Consider the following 23,878-nt stretch of genomic DNA (forward strand, 5'->3'; position numbering starts at 1 on the left):
GGTGGCTCCTGCCTGTAATCCCAGTACTTTGGGATGCTGAGGCAGTTGGATCACCTGAGGTCAGCAGTTCGGGACCAGCCTGACCAACATGGTGAAACCCTGTCTCTACTAAAGAAACAAAAAATCAGCCAGGCTTGCTGGCACGCACCTGTAATTCCAGCTACTCGGGAGTCTGAGGCAGGAGAATCACTTGAACCTGGGAGGCAGAGGTTGCAGTGAGCCGACATTGTGCCACTGTGCTCCAGCCTGGGCAACAGGGTGAGACTCTGTCTCAAAAAAAATTAATACATACACTTAAGCTTATTTTTATATTTTACAGAAAGATTATATATTTTGGTCATGTTAATGAATGTACTCATTTACAAAGTTCCTATGCTTGTGAAAGAGGTTCTTTTCAAGCATATTGCTTTCCATGTCTATTACTAAATGTTTTATTGTCACTTTGACTAACTAGGTAAACAGGTATTATTTCTCAGGCACTCATGATTCTCTCTTAAACAAAAGTCAAAATCTCCTTTAATAAACACTTGATTTTCACCTTCCACAGATAAGATTCTAAGAAAGAAATATATTAAAATCATAGGATATATTTTACATTTAAAACATCTTTGAGATTTCTCAGCGGCTTCCTAAAAAAGAAAAATACCACAAAATCTTGGTTTTTTGGCCAGGCACGGTGGCTCATACCTGTAATCCCAGCACTTTGGGAGGCCAAGGAGGACGGATCACAAGGTCAGTAGTTCGAGACCAGCCTGACCAACACGGTGAAGTCCCATCTCTACTAAAAATACAAAAAATCAGCCAGGCATGGTGGCAGGCGCCTGTAATCCCAGCTACTAGGGAGGCTGATGAAGGAGAATCACTTGAACCCGGGAGGCGGAAGTTGCAGTGAGCCGAGATTGCGCCACTGCATTTCAGCCTAGGCGACAGAGCAAGACTCTGTCTCAAAAAATATATACATGCAAAAATTAGCTGGGTGTGGTGGCGCGTGCCCATAGTCCCAGCTACTTGGGAGGCAGAGGCAGGAGAATCACTTGTACCCAGAAGGTGGAGATAGCAGTGAGCTTAGACTGTGCCATTGCACTCCAGCCTAGGTGACAGAGCGAGATTCCATCTCTAAAAAAAAAAAAAAAAAAAACCAGGGAAGGGAAAAAAAGAAAAAAGCTTGGTCTTTTAACTTATGGAAAGAGGAGGCTGGAAATAATTTGGTCTATTTACTACTGTTTCATGGTAAGAATTGTCAAGTCCAAAAAGATGTTCAGTGTTCCTTAGCTTAAATTTGTATAGGTAAGTTCTTGAGTAAGTTGTAATTGTTAAAACACGCATAATGAATGAAGAGACCCCTCAAACAGGCTTTGTGTGAGCAACATGACTGTTTATTCACCTGGGTGCAGTCGGGCTGAGTCCAAAAAGAGAGTCAGTAGCGGGCAGTGGGATTAGGAGTTGTTTTATAGGTTTGGGGTAGGCAGTGGAAAGTTACAGAAGTTACAATTTAGGGTGGTTTTTGCAAGCTGGGAGGGGGTTGTAGGGTCTAGAGTCACAAGGTTGACCAAGGTCAGTTACAAAGTCCAGTTGCCTTATCTGTTAAGGCAGGAATAAGGAACAATAGAAGAACGTCTCAAAGTTAATTAGGTGCTGCTGGGGTTGATCCTTCTTCCCCAATTCATGGTCTTCCAGTTACTTCAGATTTTCTAATTCCGGGAGGCCATCCAGAGGTGTACGTGCCGGTCACGGGAGTTGCCATGGCTCGACTTAGGGTATGGCCTATGGTGCAGCCAGTTCAAAGAACCTTGTAGTAATATCATAAATATTTCAGAAATTGCTTTATGGGAGATTTGTCAATGCTTTCGTTGCCTGTGTATCAGTCTTCATGGTGCTTTCCCTTATGATATTAGACAACTGGAATATGTATTATCAGTCATTAATTTTTTTTTTTTTTTTTTTTTTTTTGAGACAGGGTCAAGCTCTGTAGATAGGGCTGGAGTGCATTAGTGCAATCTCAGGTCACTGCAACTTCTGCCTCCCAGGCTCAAGTGATCCTCGCACCTCAGCTTCCTGAGTAGCTTGAACTACAGGCATGTGCTACCAGGCTCAGCTAATTATTTTTACTTTTTTTGTAGAGATGAGATCTCAGGCCCAGCACAGTGGCTCATGCCCATAATCCCAACACTTTTGGGGACCCAGGCGGGTGGATCATTTGAGGTCAGGAGTTTGAGACCAACCTGGCCAACATGATGAGACCCCCATCTCCACTAAAAATGTTAACATTAGCCGGGCATGATGGTGTGGTGCGCCTGTAACCCCAGCTACTCGGGAGGCTAGGGCACGAGAATCACTTGAATCTGGAGATGGAGGTTGCAGTGAGCCAAGATTGAGCCACTGCACTCCAGCCTGGGTGACAGAGGGAGACTCCATCTCAAAAAAAAAAAAAAAGAAGAAAGAAAAGAAAACCACTGCTACATACTGTACAAAGCCTCCATCACTGTAAGGTGATATGAGATTACACTCATGGTTGTCACTCAAACAAGAGGACATATTTGTGTATGTAAAAGGAAGGATGATGACAGATGTCATAAAAATAATTATGAGTAGTGGTAGAACCAAAAGATTATGTACCAAAAGTACTACGATTTCTCATGTCCCCCTTTCTCTCTTAGTGGTTCATTTAAAAATTATAATCTCGACTGGGTGCAGTGGCTCAAGCCTGTAATCCCAGCATTTTAGAAGGCTGAGGCAGACTGATTACCTGAGGTCAGGAGTTTGAGATCAGCCTGGTCAACGTGATAAAACCCTGTCTCTACTAAAAATACAAAAATTAACTGGATGTGGTGGTGCACAACTGTAATCCCAGCTACTCAGGAGGCTGAGGCAGGAGAATTGCTTGAACTCAGGAAGGGGAGGTTGTGATGAGCTGAGATTGCACCACTGCACTCTAGCCTGGGTGACATAGTGAGACTATGTCTCAAAAAAAAAAAATCATAAGCTCAGTCACAAAATTGTAGACAGAATAAAACATTAACAGAAACACTTAATTCAATGTGGACTTGAGTAAAAAGGGCAAAGTGTTAAAGAAAGGTGGTTTCTTCCTCTTTTTCTTTTTTCTTTGCTTTTGATGGAATTTGGGACATACTACCCCAAAATAGGGCACTTCGCCAGACTTAATATTTTAAGCTGAAGGAATTTGAGGAATGACATGTACAGGAAGCACTTTTTGACCTTTCTCTTAAGCAGATCATAAAATCTAGGAATAATTGTCTAACCTTCTTTTAAGGCCAGTCAGGAACCCCTCATGTGAAAGGTACCCTCCCTATATTCAGAGGAAAGGATAAAGTATCTGAACAAACAGGCCCAAGTTTCTCCAATTTGGTACACTGAGCTCATATTTTTACTTTGCCCTATTATATTTCTCCATGACTTTCCTGTCTTCATAAACCAAGCATAAAAACATTCAGGTTTAACCACTTCTTCAGATCTTCATTTCCTTATGAAGGCTCCCATGTCACATAAAACTTAAATAAATTTGTATGTTTTTTTCTTGTTAATCTATCTTTTGTTACAAGGGTCCCAAGGCAACGAACCTAAGATGAGTAAAAGGAAAAGATTTATTCCTCCCTTATACTTTTAGAAATAAGAAATTTTTCAAAAATAAAAATCTGTTTAAATAAATGTCTCTTTGCAAAGATCACAGCATGTTTGTAAAGCCAGAGAGGACCACTCAGGAGCTAAGCAAGCCTAATTTACACATCTATGGGGGGTAAAGAGTTTTCTGAAAGCTTTTCCGCTGTGAGCACTATATAAAAGCTTAATCCAATGAACATGTTCTCAGTGCCTGAAAGAGGCTCTTTTTTTTTTTTTTTTAAGATGGAGTCTGGTTCTGTAGCCCAGGCTGGAGTACAGTGGCATGATTTTGGCTCATTGCAACCTCCTCTTCCCGGGTTCAAGCAAATCTCCCTGCCTCACCCTCCTGAGTAGCTGGGATTATAGGCACCCATCAACACATCTGGCTAATTTTTTGTATTTTTGGTAGAGATGGGGTTTCACCAAGTTGGTGATCCGCCTGCCTTGGCCTCCCAAAGTGCTGGGATTACAGGTGTGAGCCACCTCGCCCAGTGAAAAGAAGCTCTTAAGAGGGACAAAGCTGAATTCAATACCTTGCTAGCAATTTAGTTTAGAGACAGTATTATGTTAATGGAAAATTTCTGAATTTACGTCAGAGACATTTTTAGAAAATTCAAAAACCAGGCTGGGTACGGTGGTTCACGCCTGTAATCCCAGCACTTTGAGAGGCCGAGATGGGCGGATCATGAGGTTAGGAGTTCAAGACCAGCCTGACAGTGAAACCCCATCTGTAATAAAAATACAAAATTAGGAGGTGGAGGTTACAGTGAGCCAAGGTCACACCACTGCACTACACAGCCTGGTGACAGAGCAAGTCTCTATCTCAAAAAATAAGAAAATTAACTGGCTGGGTACGGTGGCTCACGCCTATGATCCTAGAACTTTGGGAGGCTGAGGTGGTCGGATTGCTTGAGGCCAGGGGTTTGAGACCAACCTGGCCAACATGGTAAAACCCCATCTCTACAAAAAATACAAAAATAAGCTGGGTGTGGTGGCAGGCACCTGTCATCCAGCTACTCAGGAGGCTGAGGCAGAAGAATCGCTTGAACCCGGGAGACAGAGGTTGTAGTGAGCCGAGATCATGCCATTGCACTCTAGCCTGGACGACAGAGCAAGACTCTGTCTGAAAAAAAAAAAAAGAAAGAAAGAAAGGAAAAGAAAATTCAAAAACCAAAGCCTCCATTTAATCCCAAAATGTGAAAAAAATAGATAGATAGATAGATAGATAGATGATAGGTAGATAGGAAGAATATTGTAATGATCCTATAGAATAATTTTGTTTAAAATGTTCTAACTGTCCTACAATAAGCTCAAAGTATGGTGAGTAAAATTCTATTTTGGATGGATATTTAGCTTATTGAAGTTGAAAATAAGTTAAGAGTTTTCATGTTTCGTATAATATCGAATTTATGTTTTTAGGACTGTTTATGAAAGTTGAAAAAACTGCCTTTCTCCAGACCCTTTTTAGCACAGGCAATAATATTTAAGTAATATACATCTGAAAATAATTTTAAAAGTCCGAATCAAGACACATACATTTTTTTTCCTAAGAATTGCTAACAAAAAATCTTTGGTATAACAATGAAATTACCCTATTTATGTATATTTGATAAATCAACTCTTTTAAGTTTGATTGCATACAATTATTTTTGGGGGCCGGGCATGGTGTCACACCTGTAATCCCAGCAGTTTGGGAAGCTGAGGTGGGCGGATCACCTGAAGTTGGGAGTTTGACACCAGGCTGGCCAACATGGTGAAACTGGTCTGTACTAAAAATGCAAAAATTAGCCAGGTATGGTGGCACGTGCCTGTTATCCCAGCTACTTGGGAGGCTGAGGCAGGAGAATCGCTTGAACCTGGGAGTCAGAGATTGCAGTGAGCCAAGATCGCACCACTCCACTCCAGCCTGGTAGACAAAGTGAGACTCCGTCTCAGGGAAAAAAAAAAAAAAGTTATTATTGGCCCAGAACTGTACTTGTATATCCCACTAATATAAATGGTAATGTTTGAGGTAATTGAACCAGATCAACTCCATCTTGAATAGGGGCTGGGTAAAATGAGGCTGAGACCTGCTGGGCCGGATTCCTAGGAGGTTAAGGCATTCTATAATAAGTCACAGGATGAGATAGGAGCTCAGCACAAGATACAGGTCATAAAGACCTTGCGGATAAAACAGGTTACAGTAAAGAAGTCAATTAAAACCTACCAAACCAAGATGGTGATGAGAGTGATCAATGGTCATCCTCACTGCTACACACCCACCAATGCCATGACAGCTTACAAATGCCATGGCAACCTCAGGAAAGTTACCCTACATAGTCTAAATAAAGGAGACATGAAAAATCCACCTTTTGTTTAGCATACAATCAAGAAATAACCATAAAAATGGGCAACCAGCAGCCCTGGGGGCTGCTCAGCCTATGGAATAGCCATTCTCTTATTCCTTTACTTTCTTAATAAACTTGCTTTCACTTTACTCTGTGGTCTCGCCTTGAATTCTTTCTTGTGCGACATCCAAAAACCCTCTCTTGGAATTTGGATCAGGACCCCTTTCTAGTAATAGCAACTAGCTGTCTTTTCTCATTAGAAACTGGGGCTGGGGAAGTTGGAGTTAGTTGCAAATGGTCTCTAAGGTTCTCATACCTTGTAAATTATAGCATTTTCTAATATTTGGCCTAACTTGCTTTGGAAGGTGCTGTTACCAGAAAGCAGTCCCAATCCAGAACTCAAGAGAGGGTTCATGTATCGGGCACAAGAAAGAGTTTTTTGTATTCTTTAGTAGAGACGGGGTTTTGCCATGTTGGCCAGGCTGGTCTCAAACTCCTGACCTCAGGTGATTCTCCCGCCTCGACCTCCTAAAGTGCTGGGATTACAGGCATAAGGCACGGCGCCTGACCTTGGCTGGCTTCTTTACTGCAACCTGTTTTATCAGCAAGGTCTTTATGACCTGTATCTTTTTTTTTTTTTTTTTTTTTAAAGATAGGGTTTCACCATATTGGTCAGGCTGGTCTCGAACTCCTGACCTCAGGTGATCCGCCCACCTCAGCCTCCCAAAGTGCTGGGATTACAGGCGTGAGCCACTGCGCCCGGCTACGACCTGTATCTTATGTCGACCTCCTATCCTATCCTGTGAATTAAAATGCCTTAACCTACTGGGAATGCAGCCCAGTAGCTCGGCCTCATTTTACCCAGCCCCTATTTCAAGATAGAATTGTTCTAGTTTAAACACCTCTGACAGTGCTAAATGTATAACCCCCAAGTGGTTTGGAACCAAATGATGCACCAACTACTGTTCTCGCAGTAAAATCTGGGCACTGAGAAAACTCTAAGACAACCATGTTACCTGTATGAAGGAAAAAACTATGCTGGCACGGCCGGGCATGGTGGCTCACGCCTGTAATCCCAGCACTTTGGGAGGCCGAGGTGGGCAGATCACGAGGTCAAGAGATCGAGACCATCCTAGCCATGATGAAACCCCATCTCTACTAAAAATACAAAAATTAGCCGGGTGTGGTGGCACGCGCCTGTAGTCCCAGGTACTCTGGAGGCTGAGGCGGAAGAATTGCTTGAACCCAGGAGGCGGAGGTTGCAGTAAGCCGAGATTGTGCCACTGCACTCCCACCTGGTGACAGAGCAAGACTCCGTCTCAAAAAAAAAAAAAAAACTAAGCTGGCTCCCTAGCAAGGTGCACCTTTTTTCAATCTGTAAGGCTAAAAGGATAGATAAATTGGCCTCTGAGTAACTGAAGTCACACACTCACTTATGCAGGCCCTGCATGCCTATGAGAGTAACGGAACACCAAAGTTCAGGTGAGCTTCCCTGGTTAGCAACACTTTGTATATGTTGTCTTATGTTGCTGGGAGAAGTAAGCAGATCTGTGCTGCTCCACTGAAAAGGGACACCTGGCAGCTTGCACCTAGTTCTCTTGGATTTCATCTCATGCACCTTTCTCTTTACTAACTTTAATGTGTATCCTTTCGCTGTAGTAAGTGTCGCTGTGAATATAACAATGTTTCTGAATCCTGTGAGTCCTTTTAGCTGAGACCACCTCAGCCTGTATTTCACTGTCCATATCATTATCAGCATTTTGGTCAAAGCCATTCAACAAGTCTCTAGGAAGTTCCAAACTTTCCCACATTTTCCTGTCTTCTGCTGAGCCCTCCAAACTGTTCCAACCTCTGCCTGTTACCCAGCTCCAAAGTTGCTTTCACATTTTCAGGTATCTTTTCAGCAGCGTCCCACTCTACTGGTACCAATTTACTGGACTAGTCAGTTTTCATGCTGATGATGAAGACATACCCGAGTCTGGGCAATTTACAAAAGAAAGAGGTTTACCAGACTCAGTTCCACATGGTCCTCCGCCTCCCAGGTTCCAGTGATTCTCAAGCCTCAGCCTCCTGAATAGCTGGGATTACAGGCGCACGCTCACCATGCCCAGCTAATTTTTGTATTTTTAGTAGAGACGGGGTTTCACCATGTTGGCCAGGCTGGTCTCAAACTCCTGACCTCAGGTGATCCACTGGCCTCAGCCTCCCAAAGTGCTGAGATTACAGGCATGAGCCACTGTGCCTGGCATTTTTTTTTTTTTTTTTTGAAACAAGGTCTTGCTCTTTTGTTCAGGCTGGGATACAATAGCACAATCATGGCTACTGCAGCCTCAACCTGCTTGGTTCAAGTGATATTCCCACCTCAGCATCCCAAAGTGCTGAGACTGTAGCAGGAGCGGCCGGGGGAAACGGATCTCTCGGACACCAAATACAGGAGGAAGGAGGGTTTATTCGGCCGGGAGCAAGGTGGCATAGTTGCCTAACAGGGAAGCTCCCCTCACAAAGGAAGGTTCTGCCTTTATATAGGCTTATACTTTAGACGTTACACGTGGAAGAATCTTAGGTTTCTAGCTTAACATATGAAAAGGGTCTCAGTTTACAGTCTCAGGAATTACATATGAAAAGGGTTTCAGTTTACAGTTTTAGGAATTACATATGAAAGAGTCTCTGTTTACAGTCTCAGGAATTACATATGAAAAGGGTTTTGGTTTACAGTCTCAGGAATGACATATGAAAAGGTTTCAATTTACAGTCTTAGGAATGAAAAGGTTTCAGTTTACAGTCTTAGGAATGAAAAGGGGAAGTTGATCTGAGATGCCTGGGTCTCCCTCTTCAAGATTACAGGCATGAGTCACCATGCGCAGCCTAAGAAGAGATACCCTACTACACAAACATACTTACTAAAACAAATGTCACACAACCCACAAAAATTCCAAATTTCCTAATTACTGAATTGACCCATTTTGTTTATGTGGTGTCAAATTTCTTCATTTCTCATGGATTCTCATGAATCATCCACCTATGGAGTTTCCTGTCAAAGGCCTAACATCAAAGAGAGATTGAAACATGAAAGAAGACCTCAGACTATGAAAGCCTAAAAAATGAATTTAACACAAAAGAATGCACACAGGTCAGGATTAAAATCACTTGGAAATCAGAATTATGAGTGGACCATATTAAAGTGTTCTAAAGGAAAGCCATCAGGCAGACAGCAATCTCATCTAACAGGAATGAATTATTCTAATTAAATTCTTATGGGCCAATTCATTCTATTATTCCCTATTATTAAGTACATCATCACTGTTAAAACATGTGCTCTGGGCCGGGCACGGTGGCTCACGCCTGTAATCCCAGCACTTTGGGAGGCCGAGGAGGGTGGATCACGAGATCAAGTGATCGAGACCATCCTGGTCAACATGGTGAAACCCCGTCTCTACTAAAAATACAAAAAATTAGCTGGGCATGGTGGTGCGTGCCTGTAATCCCAGCTACTCAGGAGGCTGAGGCAGGAGAATTGCCTGAACCCAGGAGACAGAGGTTGTGGTGAACCAAGATCGTGCCACTGCACTCCAGCCTGGGTAAGAGGAGCGAAACTCCGTCTCAAAAAAAAACAAAAAAAAAAATATGCTCTGAATGAAGAGAACCCCCTAAACAGGCTTTGTGTGAGCAACATGGCTGTCTATTCACCTGGGTGCAGGTAGGCTGAGGCCAAAAAGGGCATCAGCGAAGGGCGGTGGGATAGGAGTTGGTTTTATAAGTTTGGAGCAAACAGTGGAAAGTTACAGAAGTTACTTTAAAGCTGTTTTTTGCAAGCCGAGAGGGGTCACAGGTTTGCAAGCTGGGAGGGGGTCATAGGGTGTGGCGTCACGAGGTTGGCCAAGGTCAGTTACAAAATCCTATGGCCTTGTCTATTGAGACCGGAATAGGAAACAATACAGAATGTCTTAAAGTTAAGTAGGTGCCACAGGGGTTGATCATTTCTTCCCTCTTCCAGTTACTTTAGATTTTCCAGGAACTCATCTGGAGTGTCCATGCAGGTCACAGAGGTTAACATGGTCCTCTTTCATGTTTGGGGTATTTATTGTTAAAGTAACAAAGCTGGGTAAGAATTTAGAGACTAATAAGTACTGCCCTTATTTCTTGAGCCAATGTGAGGACCAGTCATTATACTCGTAGAACTCCTGATCTATACAGCATTGGAGGGCAGACTCATTTGAATATATACATATATATTTTTAGACTGAGTTTCACTCTTGTTGTCTAGGCTGGAGTACAATGGCACAGTCTCCGCTTACTACAACCTCCACCTCCTAAGTTCAAGTGATTCTCCTGCCTCAGCTTTCCAAGTAGCTGGGATTACAGGCGCACGCTCACCATGCCCAGCTAATTTTTGTATTTTTAGTAGAGACGGGGTTTCACCATGTTGGCCAGGCTGTTCTCCAACTCCTGACTGCAAGTGATCCACCCGCCTCGGCCTCCCAAAGTGCTAGGATCACAGGCGTGAGCCACTGTGCCCAGCCTTAAAACATATTTTTTGTTTGTAACTCTTTTTATCTCCTATCTAATTAAAAGACCACTAAGCAGTACTTGTAAATCTGTATTGATGGGGACACAATGTATAAAATGTACTCTGTGTGACAATAATAGCACGAAGGAAAGGGACAGAACAGAGCTATAAAGAAGCAAAAATTTTTATATATTATTGAAATCAAGCTGATAATAATCCGAACTAGATCGTTACAAAATAAGAGGCTGGCTGGGCATGGTGGCTCACTCTGGGTTTAAGCAATTGTCCTACAGTGGCTCGATCTCAGCTCACTGCAACCTCTGCCACACAAGTTCAAGCAATTCTTCTGCCTCAGCCTCCCTAGTAGCTGGGATTACAGCCCCGTGCCACTACACCCAGCTGATTTTTTTTATGTTTAGTAGAGACATGGTTTCACTGTCTTGGCCAGGCTGGTTTTGAACTCGTGACCTTGTGATCCACCCGCCTCCACCTACCAAAGTGCTGGGATTGCAGGTGTAAGTCACCACGCCCAGCCAAGAATATCTTATACTATACACAAAAATCAACTCAAAATGGATTAAAGACTTAAATGTTAATAACTGAAACTGTAAAAGTCCTATAAGAAAATCCAGAAAGTGGCTGGGCATGATGGCTCAAGCCTGTAATCCCAGCATTTTGGGAGTGGGAGGCATGCAGATCACCTGAGATCAGGAGTTTGAGACCAGCCTGGACAACATGTTGAAACCTGGACTCTACAAAAAATACAAAAATTAGCTGGGCATGGTGGTGTGCACCTGTAATCCCAGCTACTTGGGAGGCTTAGACAGGAGAATTGCTTGAACCCAGGGCAGTGGAGGTTGCAGTGAGCCGAGATCGTGCCACTGCACTCCAGCCTGGGTGACAGAGCGAGACTCCATCTGAAATTAAATAATAATAATAATAAAAATACAGGGGGAAAGTGTCATGATATTGGTCTTGGCAATGATTTTCTTTCTTTTTTTTTTTTTTTTGAGATAGAGTCTTGCTCTGTTGCATGCGCCATCACACCCGGCTAATTTTTGTATTTTCGTAGAGACGGAGTTTCACTATGGTGGCCAGGCTGGTCTCAAACTACTGACCTCAAGTGATCCTCCCACCTCGGCCTCCATAGTGCTAGCATTACAGGCATGAGCTACCATGCCTGGCCGTTTACATAGTACTTTCTATGTTTAAAATCTGTTTTAAGCATTTTTTAAAAAATTTTTTAAAAAACAAAGACGGGGTTTCACCATGTTGGTCAGGCTGGTCTTGAACTCCCGACCTCAGGTGATCCGCCTGCCTTGGCCTCCAAAGTGCTCAGATTACAGGCGTGAGCCATCACGCCCGGTCTAAGCAGTTTTTGTACGTCTACTCATTTGATCTTCATACCTACCCTAGAAGATAAGTATGTTATAGTTGAAGAAACTGAGGCATAGAGAAGTTAAGGGATTTGTCCAAGAGTATATAAAACCCAATAGTTCATTTATGAACAATTATTGAGAACATGCTATTAAACTATGTTTTTTACCTTTGTTAAAAAAAAAAAAAAAAAACCCTAAGAGTTTAATCATATAAACTGATTTGGAGTTTAGCAAAACAGTTCATTTTTTGATAATTTAAATTTGAAAGTATTCCATGGCAATGTTTTATTGTGAAATATGTCTGACTACCTATTATTTTATCCTAAATCTTAAGCTGTAGGAAATGGTTCGAATTTAATGATCTTGACGCTTTTAGAATCTTAGCAATTCTCACGGCCGGGCACTGTGGCTCAGGCCTATAATCCCAGCACTTTGGGAGGCCGAGGCAGGTGGATCATGAGGTCAAGAGATCGAGACCATCCTGATTAACATCTTAGAGATGATGTCATGAGGTGAAACCTCGTCTCTACTAAAAATACAAAAATCAGCTGGGCATGGTGGCGCACGCCTGTAATCCCAGCTACTCAGTAGGCTGAGGCAGGAGAATTGCTTGAACCCAGAAGGCTGAGGTTGCGGTGAGCCAAGATCTCGCCATTGCACTCCAGCCTGGGTAACAAGAGCGAAACTCTGTCTCAAAAAAAACTACTTCATTTAAGCCGCGCGCGGTGGCTCACACCTGTAATCCTAGCACTTTAGGAGGCCGAGGTGGGTGGATCACCTGAGGTCAAGAGTTCAAACCAGTCTGCCCATCATGGTGAAACCCCATCTTTAAAAAAAAAAAAAAAAAAAAGAATCTTAGCAATTCTCCTGCCTCAGCTTCCCAAGTAGCTGGGATTACAGGCACATGCCACCATGCAATTTTTTTTAGGTATTTTTGAGAGTTTTGCTCTTATTGCTCAGGCTGAAGTGCAATGGCATGATGTTGGCTCACTGCAACCACTGCCTCCAGGTTCAAGCAATTCGCCTGGGATTACAGGCACATGCCAGCTAATTTTTGTATTTTTAGTAGAGACAGAGTTTCACCATGTTGGCCAGGCCGGTCTTGAACTCCTGACCTCAGGTGATCCACCTGCCTCCACCTCCCAAGTGCTGGGATTACAGGCATAAGCCACCATGCCCAGCTTGGCTCTACTAAGTTTCTATTTGAGTTTAGACATATTGTAGAAAGCTGATCAGCCCAGGTGGCTGGGGCTCTTTGAGCCCCTCCTCTACGTGGGCCAGGAAAAAAAAAAAAGAAAGCTGATCAAGCACATGCTTTTCCCTCCTTCTGGAACATGCTTTCCATTTTTCTCTGCCTAGAAACTTTTAATCATTCTTAAGACCAAGCTTTTTACTTCCTGGATGAAACTTTACCTGTATCATGCCTTCAACAGAATATGTCAGTCTCTCTTCTGGATTCTCACAATATTCTGCTTATTATATCAGTTCTCACATTTCATTATCATTATCTGCTTACAACTGTTTTTCTTCTTCCTCATTTGCTTGCCTCCTGCCCTAAGTTATGAGTTACTCAAAAACAGGTATCATTTTTTATTCACTTTTATGTTTTTGGTCCCTGATAATTCAAAACATTGGTGGAATACTCCATGTTAAATCTAATATTGAGGCGGACAGATAGCTTGAGCCCAGGAGTTTGAGAACAGCCTAGGCAATATGGCAAAACTCTGTCTCTACAAAACATATGAAAAATTGCTTGGGCAACAGCACAAGACCCTGTCTTGAAAAAAATAAAGAAAACAAAATCGAATATCCATTTAATGGAAGTGCACAATGTAAAGAAAAGTTTGGAGATCAACTGGAAAACAATTTAAAGATCACTTTACTCAATGGAACATTATGTAGTGAAGGTTAAGGCCCAGCAAGTGCTAAATTGTGAGACATCTTTCAGCTTCTATGGTCCTTTCAGGAACCAACTTCTCTGCACAGCAAGCCCTAACTCTCCAGTCTGCATTAAAGGAAGGAAAGCAAGTAATAAATTACTTATTGCAATTAATATTGCAATTTAATGAATTATCACTTCCAAGAGTATTTTTAAAAAATCTAAAAGAGGACCAACCAGTGGTAAACCCAAAGGATTGAATCTACCGATACATTTTGTGGGGGGGTTAAACTTTATTTTTTTATCTTCTTGTTCATGTTCTCTCATGAAAATCTACTAAAAGTGTTCAATATATGGAAACATTCTGAGTAGCTTTTTTCCAAATTAAACCGCATTCACATTGTACATAAGCTTAGTCCTAAGTAGAAACTATTTTTACATTTGGAACTTGGCAAATTGTCATAATTAAAAACCTCATTGCCATCTCTACCAGGTGGTCTTTTTTTCCATTATGTTCTACCTGGGCCTTACTGTAGCAATCCCTAGGGAAGTCTGGGTAGATGAGCTATTTTTAGAATCTATGACTATTGCTGGCATGACTACTTCATCCCCTCCTCCCTCAATAGCTAATGCCCAGGAACGTGGAATTTGCATACTAATGTAATTATGTTGTCTCTATTGCAAAACCTAAAAACTTCTTTTTTTTGAGACGGAGTCTCGCTGTGTCACCAGGCTAGAGTGCAGTGACGTGATCTCAGCTCACTGCAACCTCCACCTCTGAGTTCAAGCAATTCTCCTTCCTCAGCCTCCTGAATAGCTGAGACTACAGGCATGTGCCACCACGCCCTGCTAATTTGTGTATTTTTAGAAGAGATGGGGTTTCACCATGTTGGCTAGGATGGTCTCAATCTCTTGATCTCATGATCCGCCATGGTGGTGCGCACCTGTAGTCATAGCTACTCGGGAGGCTGAGGCAGGAGAATCACTTGAACCCAGGAGGTGGAGATTGTGGTGAGCTGAGATCATGCCATTGCACTCCAGCCTGGGCAACAGAGCAAGACTCCATCTCAAAACATAAAAAAAATTTTTTGGCTGGGCGCGGTGGCTCACGCCTGTAATCTCAGCACTTTGGGAGGCCGAGGTGGGCAGATCACCTGAGGTCAGGAGTTCAAGACCAGCCTGGCCAACATGGTGAAACCCTGTCTTTAAAAAAAAAAAAAAAGTTTCTAGGTTTTGATTGGGCGTGATGGCTCACTCCTGTAATCCCAGCACTTTGGGAGGCCAAGGCGGGCAGATCACTTGAGTCCAGGAGTTTGAGACCAGCCTGGGAAATATAGCAAAACCCCATCTCTACAAAAAATAGCTGAGCATGGTGGACTGTGCTTGTAATCCCAGCTACTCAGGAGGCTGAGGTTGGAGGATCACCTGAGCATGGGAAGTCTAGGCTGCAGTGAGCTGAGATCTTACTATTGCAATCCAGCATGGAGAACAGAGTCTCAAAAAAAAAAAAGTCCAAGAAAAACCAAATAGTATCTCTTTTGCTTAATTGCATTTTCCTGATTATAATTGAGAGAACCAAAAAAAAAATTTTTTTGAGACATCTCCAAGGCTGGAATGCAGTGGCATGATCTCGGCTCACTGCAATCTCCACCTCCCGGGTTCAAGGGGTTCTCCCATCTTAGCCTCCTGAGTAGCTGGGATTATAGATGTGCACCACTATGCCCAGCTAATTTTTGTATTTTTAGTAGGAGATGGGATTTCACCATGTTGGCCAGGCTGGTCTTGAACTCCTGACCTCGTGATCTGCCCCCTTGGCCTCCCAACATGCTAAGATTACAGGCATGAACCACAGTGCCTGGCCCAAATATTTATTTTTCATGTGATGGACACTTCTCTTCCCCCCTTCATAATATAGGTAAATGTGCTGATAAAATGCAAAAAAAAGAAAGAAAGAAAGAAAAAAAACTTGATTAAAAAAAAAGTCTACAACTGCAAATCAACCAAATAGGAGCTTTGTCCTTCATTATGCCTTTACCCATTCAACCAGTATACATTGAACTGATATTTGCTAGGCCTGGTTTACAAAGATGACTAAGATATTGGGTGAAGACAAAAATGAATCCAGCTAATTATAAGGCACTGAGTTAACTGCTATAATAGACGTAGGTTCAAAATGCATGCCTGGAAAAATAGCATTCGTCCTTCAAATTTCTGCAAAGTAATAACAACTAGGATTGACTGCTTGTTCTGACCTATTCAACTGTGCTAAATGTCTCACATGAATGATCTCAACTGATCTTCACAACAACCTTAAGAGGTAGTTCTTATTATTTTCTCAATTTCATAGATGAAGGAACTGTGACAGAGAGAAGTTAAGTAGTTTTTCCAAGGTTTTGGCAGGACTGGGATTTGAAGACCAGCAATCTGACTTCAGAGGCTGTGCTCTTAGGCACCTTACACTGTTCTACCTCCTTAATCTATTCTGTTTACGACCCCTTCCTCTTTCCGATCAAAATCAGAAGACAGTATTTTGTGGTATCATAGCATTTTTTAAAAAATAGAGATGGGGTTTCTCCATGTTGGTCAGACTGGGTCTCGAACTCCAGACCTCAGGTGATCCACCTGCCTTGGCCTCCCAAAGTGCTGGGATTACAGGCAAGAGCCACTGCACCCGGCCGTTATTATAGTATCCTAGAAATATCTTTATTGGAGATTCTACTATTTTCAACTATTATGTTCCAGTGACTGTCTCCTTTAGAAAAGGATTGTATTATTATTTTTTAGACTGCATAGCAAGTAGTAGGTGTTCAATAATGTCACCAAGGATTAAACAAGTGATTAAAAATGTGATGATCTTGGCTAGGCACGGTGGCTTATGCCTGTAATCCCAGCACTTTGGGAGGCCAAGGTGGGCAGATCATATGAGGTCAGGAGTTTGAGATCAGCCTGACCAACATGGAGAAATCTTGTTTCTACTGAAAATACAAAATTAGCTGGGTGTGGAGCCGGGCGCGGTGGCTCACACCTGTAATCCCAGCACTTTGGGAGGCTGAGGTGGGCGGATCACCTGCGGTCAGGAGTTGGAGACCAGCCTGACCAATATGGTGAAACCCCATCTTTTTTTTTTTTTTTTTTTTTTTTTTTTTTGAGACGGAGTTTCGCTCTTGATACCCAGGCTGGAGCGCAATGGCGCGATCTCGGCTCACCGCAGTCTCCGCCTCCTGGGTTCAGGCAATTCTCCTGCCTCAGCCTCCTGAGTAGCTGGGATTACAGGCACGCGCCACCGTGCCCAGCTAATTTTTTGTATTAGTAGAGACGGGGTTTCACCATGTTGACCAGGATGGTCTCGATCTCTTGACCTCGTGATCCACCCGCCTCGGCCTCCCAAAGTGCTGGGATTACAGGCTTGAGCCACCGCGCCCGGCGAAACCCCATCTTTAAAAAAAAAAAAAGCTGGGTGTGGCAGCACATGCCTGTAATCCCAGCTACTCAGAAGGCTGAGACAGGAGAATAGCTTGAACCTGGGAGGCGGAGGTTGCGGTGAGCCCAGATCACACCGTTGCACTCCAGCCTGGGCAACAAGAGCGAAACTCTCTAAAAAAAAAAAAAAAAAAGTGATGATCTCAATTGCCTTGAAGAAAGACAAAACTATCCATGGCAAGCAAACAGGCCAGGCTGTAAAAGGTGCATTTGATCATTTGTTGCATGTTCAAGAGGCCTCATAGAGCTTGGGATACCTAGAGAGGAAGGGGTGGTGGGGAGGGGTGCAAGGATAAGGAGAAAGAGAGGCAAGGGCTGCTGGAGTTGACAGATTTTCTTTCCTGAAGGGGACGGGATGGCTTTGAACGACAGTGATCCATAGGAAATTTATAGACTGCTCTGTGTATTTGTTCTCACACTTAAAAACATGTCTAACTGGCTGGGCATGGTGGCTCATGCCTGTAATCCCAACACTTTGGGAGTCCAAGGTGGGTGGATCACCTGAAGTCAGGAGTTTGAGACCAGCCTGGCCAACATGGTGAAACCCTGCTTCTACTAAAAATACAAAAATTAGCTGGGTGTGGTGGTGAGTGCCTGTAATCCCAGCTACTTGGGAGGCTGAGGCAGGAGAATCGCTTGAACTCAGAAAGCAGAAGTTGCAGTGAGCTGAGGTCACATCACCACACTCCAGCTTGGGCAAGAAAGTGAGACTCCTGCTCAAAAAATAAAAATAAAAAAGCGTCTAACCTTAGAAGGGCTTAAATAGTATTCTGATGCACCCAACAGCAGAACTCTAGTGAACTCTTTCAAAAGTAACTTTTAAAGAAAATGTCAGCCTTTTATAAAATCTCTGCCCAAGTAACTTGGAAACTCATTTTTTTGAGGAAATGAACCACATCAAACATGTACTGAGATCTCAAGTGCACTTTAAGCTCATTTTTGCTGGAAGGGAAATCTCACTTGTACCCTTCTTCAAGACAAACATGTGTAGAGTCTGGTCTAACTTTTTGTTGCTGTTACCTTGAATTTTTTTTTTTTTTTGAATCAAAGTCTCACTCTGTCGCCCATGCTGGAGGGCAGGGGCGTGATCTTGGCTCACTGAAACCTCCACCTCCTGGGTTCAAGCCATTCTCCTGCCTCAGCCTCCTAAGAGCTGGGATTACAGGTGCACACCACTGCACCCAGCTATTTTTTTTGTATTTTTAGTAGAGATGGGGTTTCACCATCACCATGTTGGCCAGGTTGGTCTTGAACTCCTGATCTTAGGTGATCCACTCACCTTGACCTCCCAAAGTTCTGGGATTACAGCATGAGCCAATGTGCCTAGTCTAATTATTTTTTCCTTTGTGAGGGGAATAGAATTTTTATCTGTATTATTTGTAAGGGCTTTTTCCTCCCTGAGCTAACTGTGACATATGTCAGGAACTAGAGTTAATCTGGCCTAACATGGAACAAGGAAGGCTGGGGCTCAGAGGCATAAAGGACTTTATTCATCCTAACATCAGTACTTGAGATATTTTGCAGATCCTAAACTTGATGTATCAGCTGGTACCACTCAGGTCGATTAACTGGCTCATCTGATCTTGTGGCCCCCACCCAGGAACTGACTCAGTATAGGAGGACTGCTTCAATTCCCTATGATTTCATCTCCTACCTAAACAATCAGCACTTCTGGCTCCCTGGCTTCCCACCCCACACTCACCAAGTTGTCCTTAAAAACTCTGATCCCTGAATGCTCAAGGAGACTGATTTGAGTAACAACAATAAAACTCAAGACTACTGCACAGCCTGCTCTGCTCTACATGAATTATTCTTTCTCTAGTGCGATTCCCCTGTCTTAATAAATTGGTTCTGTTTAGGCAGTGGGCAAGGTGAATCCACTGGGCAATTACAAACTTTAGAATCCTCTTGAGGTAGGAGGATCATTTGAGGACAGGAGTTCCAGACCAGCCTGAGAAACATGGCAAAACCCCCATGGCAGCCTCCCAAAGTGCTAGGATCTCTACTAAATAAATTAAATTAATGTGTTGGCAGGACTTTCTGGGAACTCTAAGGGAAAATCCATTTCCTTGCCTTTTCTAGCTTCTACAGGCCACCTACATTCCTTGGCTAAAGATCTTCTTCCACCTTCAAAATTAACAATGGCTAGTCAAGTTTTTCTCATGCTGCATCAATCTGCCACTGACTCTTCTGCCCCTCTCTTTCCACTTAAAAAAATTTTTTTTATTATTTCGATAATAAAATGGCAAAGAAGGTGATTGTAAATGATAAATATATATATATATATTGAGACAGAGTGTCACTCTGTTGTCCAGGCTGGAGTGCAATGGCGTGATCTTGTCTCACTGCAACTTCCTCCTCCCAGGTTCAAGCAATTCTCCTGTCTCAGCTTCCTGAGTAGCTGGGATTACAGGTGTGTGCTACCATGCCCGGACATTTTTTATATTTTCAGTAGAGATGGGGGTCTCACCATGTTAGCCAGGCTGGTCTTGAACTCCTGACCTCGTGATCCGCCCACCTCAGCCTCCCAAAGTCCTGGGATTACAGGTGTGAACCACCTTGCCCGGACTCTTCCACCTTTAAAGATGTCTTTATGGCTGGGCTAAGTAGCTCATACCTGTGATCCCCAAACTTTGGCAGGCCGAGGCAGGTGGATCACCTGAGGACAAGAGTTCGAGACCAGCCTGGCCAATACAAAAATTAGCTGGGCATGGTGGCAAGTGCCTGTAGTCCCAACTAGGGAGGCTGAGGTGAGAGAATTGCTTGAATCCAGGAGGCAGAGGTTCAGTAAGCTGAGATTGCACCACTGCACTGCAGCCTGGGCAACACAGCAAGACTCTATCCAAAAAGATGTCTTCACATTGAGCCCACCCAGATAATCCAAATTAATTTTCCTATTTTAAGGACAAATGATTAGCAACTTTATTTATTTATTTATTTATTTATTTTTGAGATGGAGTTTCGCTCTTGTTACCCAGGCTGGAGTGCAATGGCGTGATCTCGGCTCACCGCAACCTCCGCTTCCTGGGTTCAAGCAATTCTCCTGCCTTAGCCTCCTGAGTAGCTGGGACTACAGGCATGCGCCACCATGCCCAGCTAATTTTTGTATTTTTAGTAGAGACGGGGTTTCACCATGTTGGCCAGGATGGTCTCAATCTCTTGACCTCGTGATCCACCTGCCTCGGCCTCCCAAAGTGCTGGGATTATAGGCATGAGCCACCGCGCCCGGACCAATTAGCAACTTTAATTCCATCTGCAACCTTAATTCTCCTTTTTCATGTAATGTAACATAGTCATGGGTTCCGGGGATTTAGCCTGTGGTTATCTTTGAGGTTTAATTATTCTGCCTATCACAACTTCTAAAGTTGAACTATATTGTGTAAGATAGACATTCAAGTTACCAGCAATGTTGAAAGCTTAGATTTCTTCAAGACATTTATAGACATTACGCATTTTTTATGCCTGAAAGGTAAATCTTGTACATAAAGCATGAACAAATAAATTGGTATCCTTTTTCATAGGATTCTTGGCTCAGGGCCTAAGGAGCTTTACAGTACTTTTTAGATTCTCACAGGTTGCAAATAATAATAATAATAAAATAACAAGCCGGAAGCAGTGGCTCATGCTTGTAATGCCAACACTTTGGAAGGCCAAGGCTGGTGGATCGCTTGAGCCCAGCAGCCTAGGCAACATGGCAAAAACCTATCTCTAAAGAAAATAGAAAAATTAGCCGGGCATGGTGGCCTGGGCCTGTGGTCTCAGCTACTCAGAAGGCTGAGGCAGAAGAATCACTTGAGCCAGGGAGGCAGAGGTTGCAGTGAGCTGAGATCAGGCTACTGCACTTCAGCCTGGGCAACAGAGCAAGACCCTGTCTCCAAAAACAAAACCAACCAACCAAACAAACCCCAAGAGATATAGAACACTGTTGACATATATAAATGTCTCTTTCGGAGGAGAGTAACAAAATTCTAGTCATGATTTTTTTTTGGTCAAAATAATAAATGTTTGCAGTAAAGACAATAGAAAAAGCTGAGCATTTAAAGTTTTTTGTTTTTGTTTTTGAGATGGAGTTTTGCTCTTATTGCCCAAGCTGGAGTGCAATGGTGTAATCTTGGCTCACTGCAACCTCTGCCTCCCTGCCTCAAGTGATTCTCCTGCCTCAGCCTATCGAGCAGCTGGGATTACAGGCAGGCACCACCACGCCCAGCTAACTTTCGTATTTTTAGTAGAGACAGGGTTTCACCATGTTGACCAGGCTAGTCTTGAACTTCTGACCTCAGGTGGTTCACCTGCCTTGGCCTCCCAAAGTGCTGGAATTACAGGCGTGAGCCACCACACCTGGACCCATCTAAAGTTTTTTGTTTGTTTAGAGACAGTCTAGCTCTGTCACCCAGGCTGAAGTGCAGTGGTGAGATCATGGCTTACTGCAGCCTTGAACTCCTTAACTCAAAGTATCCTCACTTCACTCTATGAAGTAGCTTGGACTACAGGCATGCACCATCGTACACAGCTATTTATTTTTATTTTTGTAGAGACAGCATCTTGCTAGATTGCCCAAGTCTCTAACTCTTAGGCTCCCATGATCCCCTCGACTTGGCCTCCCAAAATTCTGGGATTACAGGCGTGACCCACCTTGCCCAGTCTAAAGTTTTTAAAAACCTTTAGTAAATTAAATTTAAATTTAAAAAAAATTTAGTTCAAGGCAGGTGCGGTGGCTCATGTCTGTAGTGGATCGCTTGAGCCCAGGAGTTTGAGACTAGCTTGGGCAACATAGCGAGACCCTGGCTCTCCAAAAAAAAAATGAGAAAAATTAGCCAGCTGTAATGGTATGATCCTATAGTCCCAGCTACTTGGGAGGCTGAAGTGGGATTCATTTGAGCCCTGGAGGTTGAGGCAGCAGTGAGCCGTGATGGTGCCACTGCACTCCAGACAGAGAGAGACTGTCTCCAAAAAAATTGTTTTAGTTCAAGAGAATGGAAACAGGCCAGGCACTGTGGCTCACGCCTGTAAACCCAGCACTTTGGGAGGCCAAGGCAGGCGGATCACAAGGTCAAGAGATCAAGACCATCCTGGCCAACATGGTGAAACCCCGTCTCCACTAAAAATACAAAAGTTAGCTGGGCGTTGTGTCTGTAGTCCCAGCTACTCAGGAGGCTGAGGCAGGAGAATTGCTTGAATCCGGGAGGCAGAGGTTGTAGTGAGCCGAGATCCCGCCACTGCACTCCAGCCTGGCGCCTGGTGACAGAGCAAGACTCTGTCTCAAAAAAAAAAAAAAAAAAAAAAGAGAGAGAGAGAATGGAAACAATGGTAGTGAGGAAACACAATGTTTTATTTACCCCGAACTTTTTCTCAACAATGAAGAAAATAAATTGGCACAGTGATAGTTCACAAAGGTATTCCGAGTAGAAAAAAATCTTTTTTTTTTTCATTAAATTTTATTCTTTTTTTACAGACTCGTTCAAAACAAGCCATGACTCTCTCAGCAAAACAGCTCCATCAAGCTTCTCGCCAACCTCTCCCTTGGGGCTCAGTCGAGGGCATGAAGAAACGAGGCTAGACACCTGTCCCCAGTGGAAAAACAAAGAACACACCTGGAGAGCAGCTCAGACAAAGGGAGCCAGGCGGGGAAAGCAGCAATTGGACAGGAGACCGTGCTTCCAGTCTGTTGCTGGTTTACAAGGTAAATCTATTACAGGAGGAAAGGGGTACAGCACGAAAACCCAGGACAGGCTGCGCCAGGCCTGACATCTTTCAGGCCCAGCTCCCAGCGTTGACGCCCTTCCTTCCAAGATGTTTCCCAGCAGGTCCTGCCCCGTTTGACTGGAGTGAGCCGCCTGAGATTGCCCAGCGTCCTGTCCGTGTCTCATTAACATATTTTTTATTCATGCTTTTATTCTTTTGGGGGAGGCGGGGGAGGGACAGTGTCTCACTCTGTTGCCCAGGCTGGAGTGTAGTGGCGCGATCTTGGCTTACTGCAACCTCCACCTCCCAGGTTCAAGCGATTCTTGTGCCTCAGCCTCCCAAGTAGTTGGGATTATAGATGCACATCGCCACAGCTGGCTAATTTTTGTATTTGTGGTACAGACGACATTTCACTACATTGGGCAGGCTGGTCTCGAATTCCTGACCTCAGGTGATCGATCCATCCACCTTGGCCTTCCAAAGTGTTTGGATTACAGGCTTGAGCCATAGTGCCCGGCCTCATGAATTTATTCTTATTGAGCACCTAACATGCTCTAAGCATCTGGGACAAAAAAGCAAATGAGACATAACAGCACTTACACACAGCATTTATTTGCACGGGTGTTGGCTTTCTAGCCCTCCAGCAACTGCTTCTAGGAAGGGGCCCTCTTTCGTTTTTTTGCATCTTTCCAGTCTAGCACAGTGCCTGACACTGACTAGGTGCTTTGTTAACAAAGGAACAATTTTAAAGCGTATTTTTGATAAGAGGCTTGGTTCTCAAACCTACGTGGGGTAGGGGAGGCGGGAGAACGGGTGGACAGGCAGACCCGAGGAGCATGGGAAAGGTGTCTGTATTGGGAGTGCTCACAACAATCCACAGTTTCCCTGTGTTCCTCGTTCTCAAATAAGAGTATGGGAGTCGAGGGCGGGATGGGGCAGGTCTCCCTTCTCCCTGCGCGCAGGAGGGCTGGGTTTGGGGGCCCCAGCCGGGGGTTTTCACTACACT

General features: G+C 43.7%; 2 protein-coding genes across 4 annotated transcripts in view; one reads left to right on the top strand and one right to left on the bottom strand.

Moving 5' to 3' along the window:
- Positions 1–23,878, bottom strand: part of CUNH12orf56 (chromosome unknown C12orf56 homolog) — a 101,948-nt gene that overhangs the window by 77,786 nt on the left and 284 nt on the right. The window lies entirely within an intron of this gene.
- The window catches only part of XPOT (exportin for tRNA), a 134,455-nt gene that overhangs the window by 55,379 nt on the left and 55,198 nt on the right, over positions 1–23,878 (top strand). For both annotated transcript variants that reach the window (XM_064377295.1, XM_064377299.1), the window contains exon 2: positions 22,643–22,870. In XM_064377295.1, the coding sequence (XP_064233365.1) occupies positions 22,643–22,870 (228 nt within the window). The remainder of the gene's footprint in view (positions 1–22,642; positions 22,871–23,878) is intronic.

This window comes from Aotus nancymaae, unplaced genomic scaffold, assembly GCF_030222135.1.
Source record: "Aotus nancymaae isolate 86718 unplaced genomic scaffold, 86718_ANA_hifiasm-v0.15.2.pri h1tg000016l, whole genome shotgun sequence".
In the NCBI taxonomy this organism is placed as follows: domain Eukaryota; kingdom Metazoa; phylum Chordata; class Mammalia; order Primates; family Aotidae; genus Aotus; species Aotus nancymaae.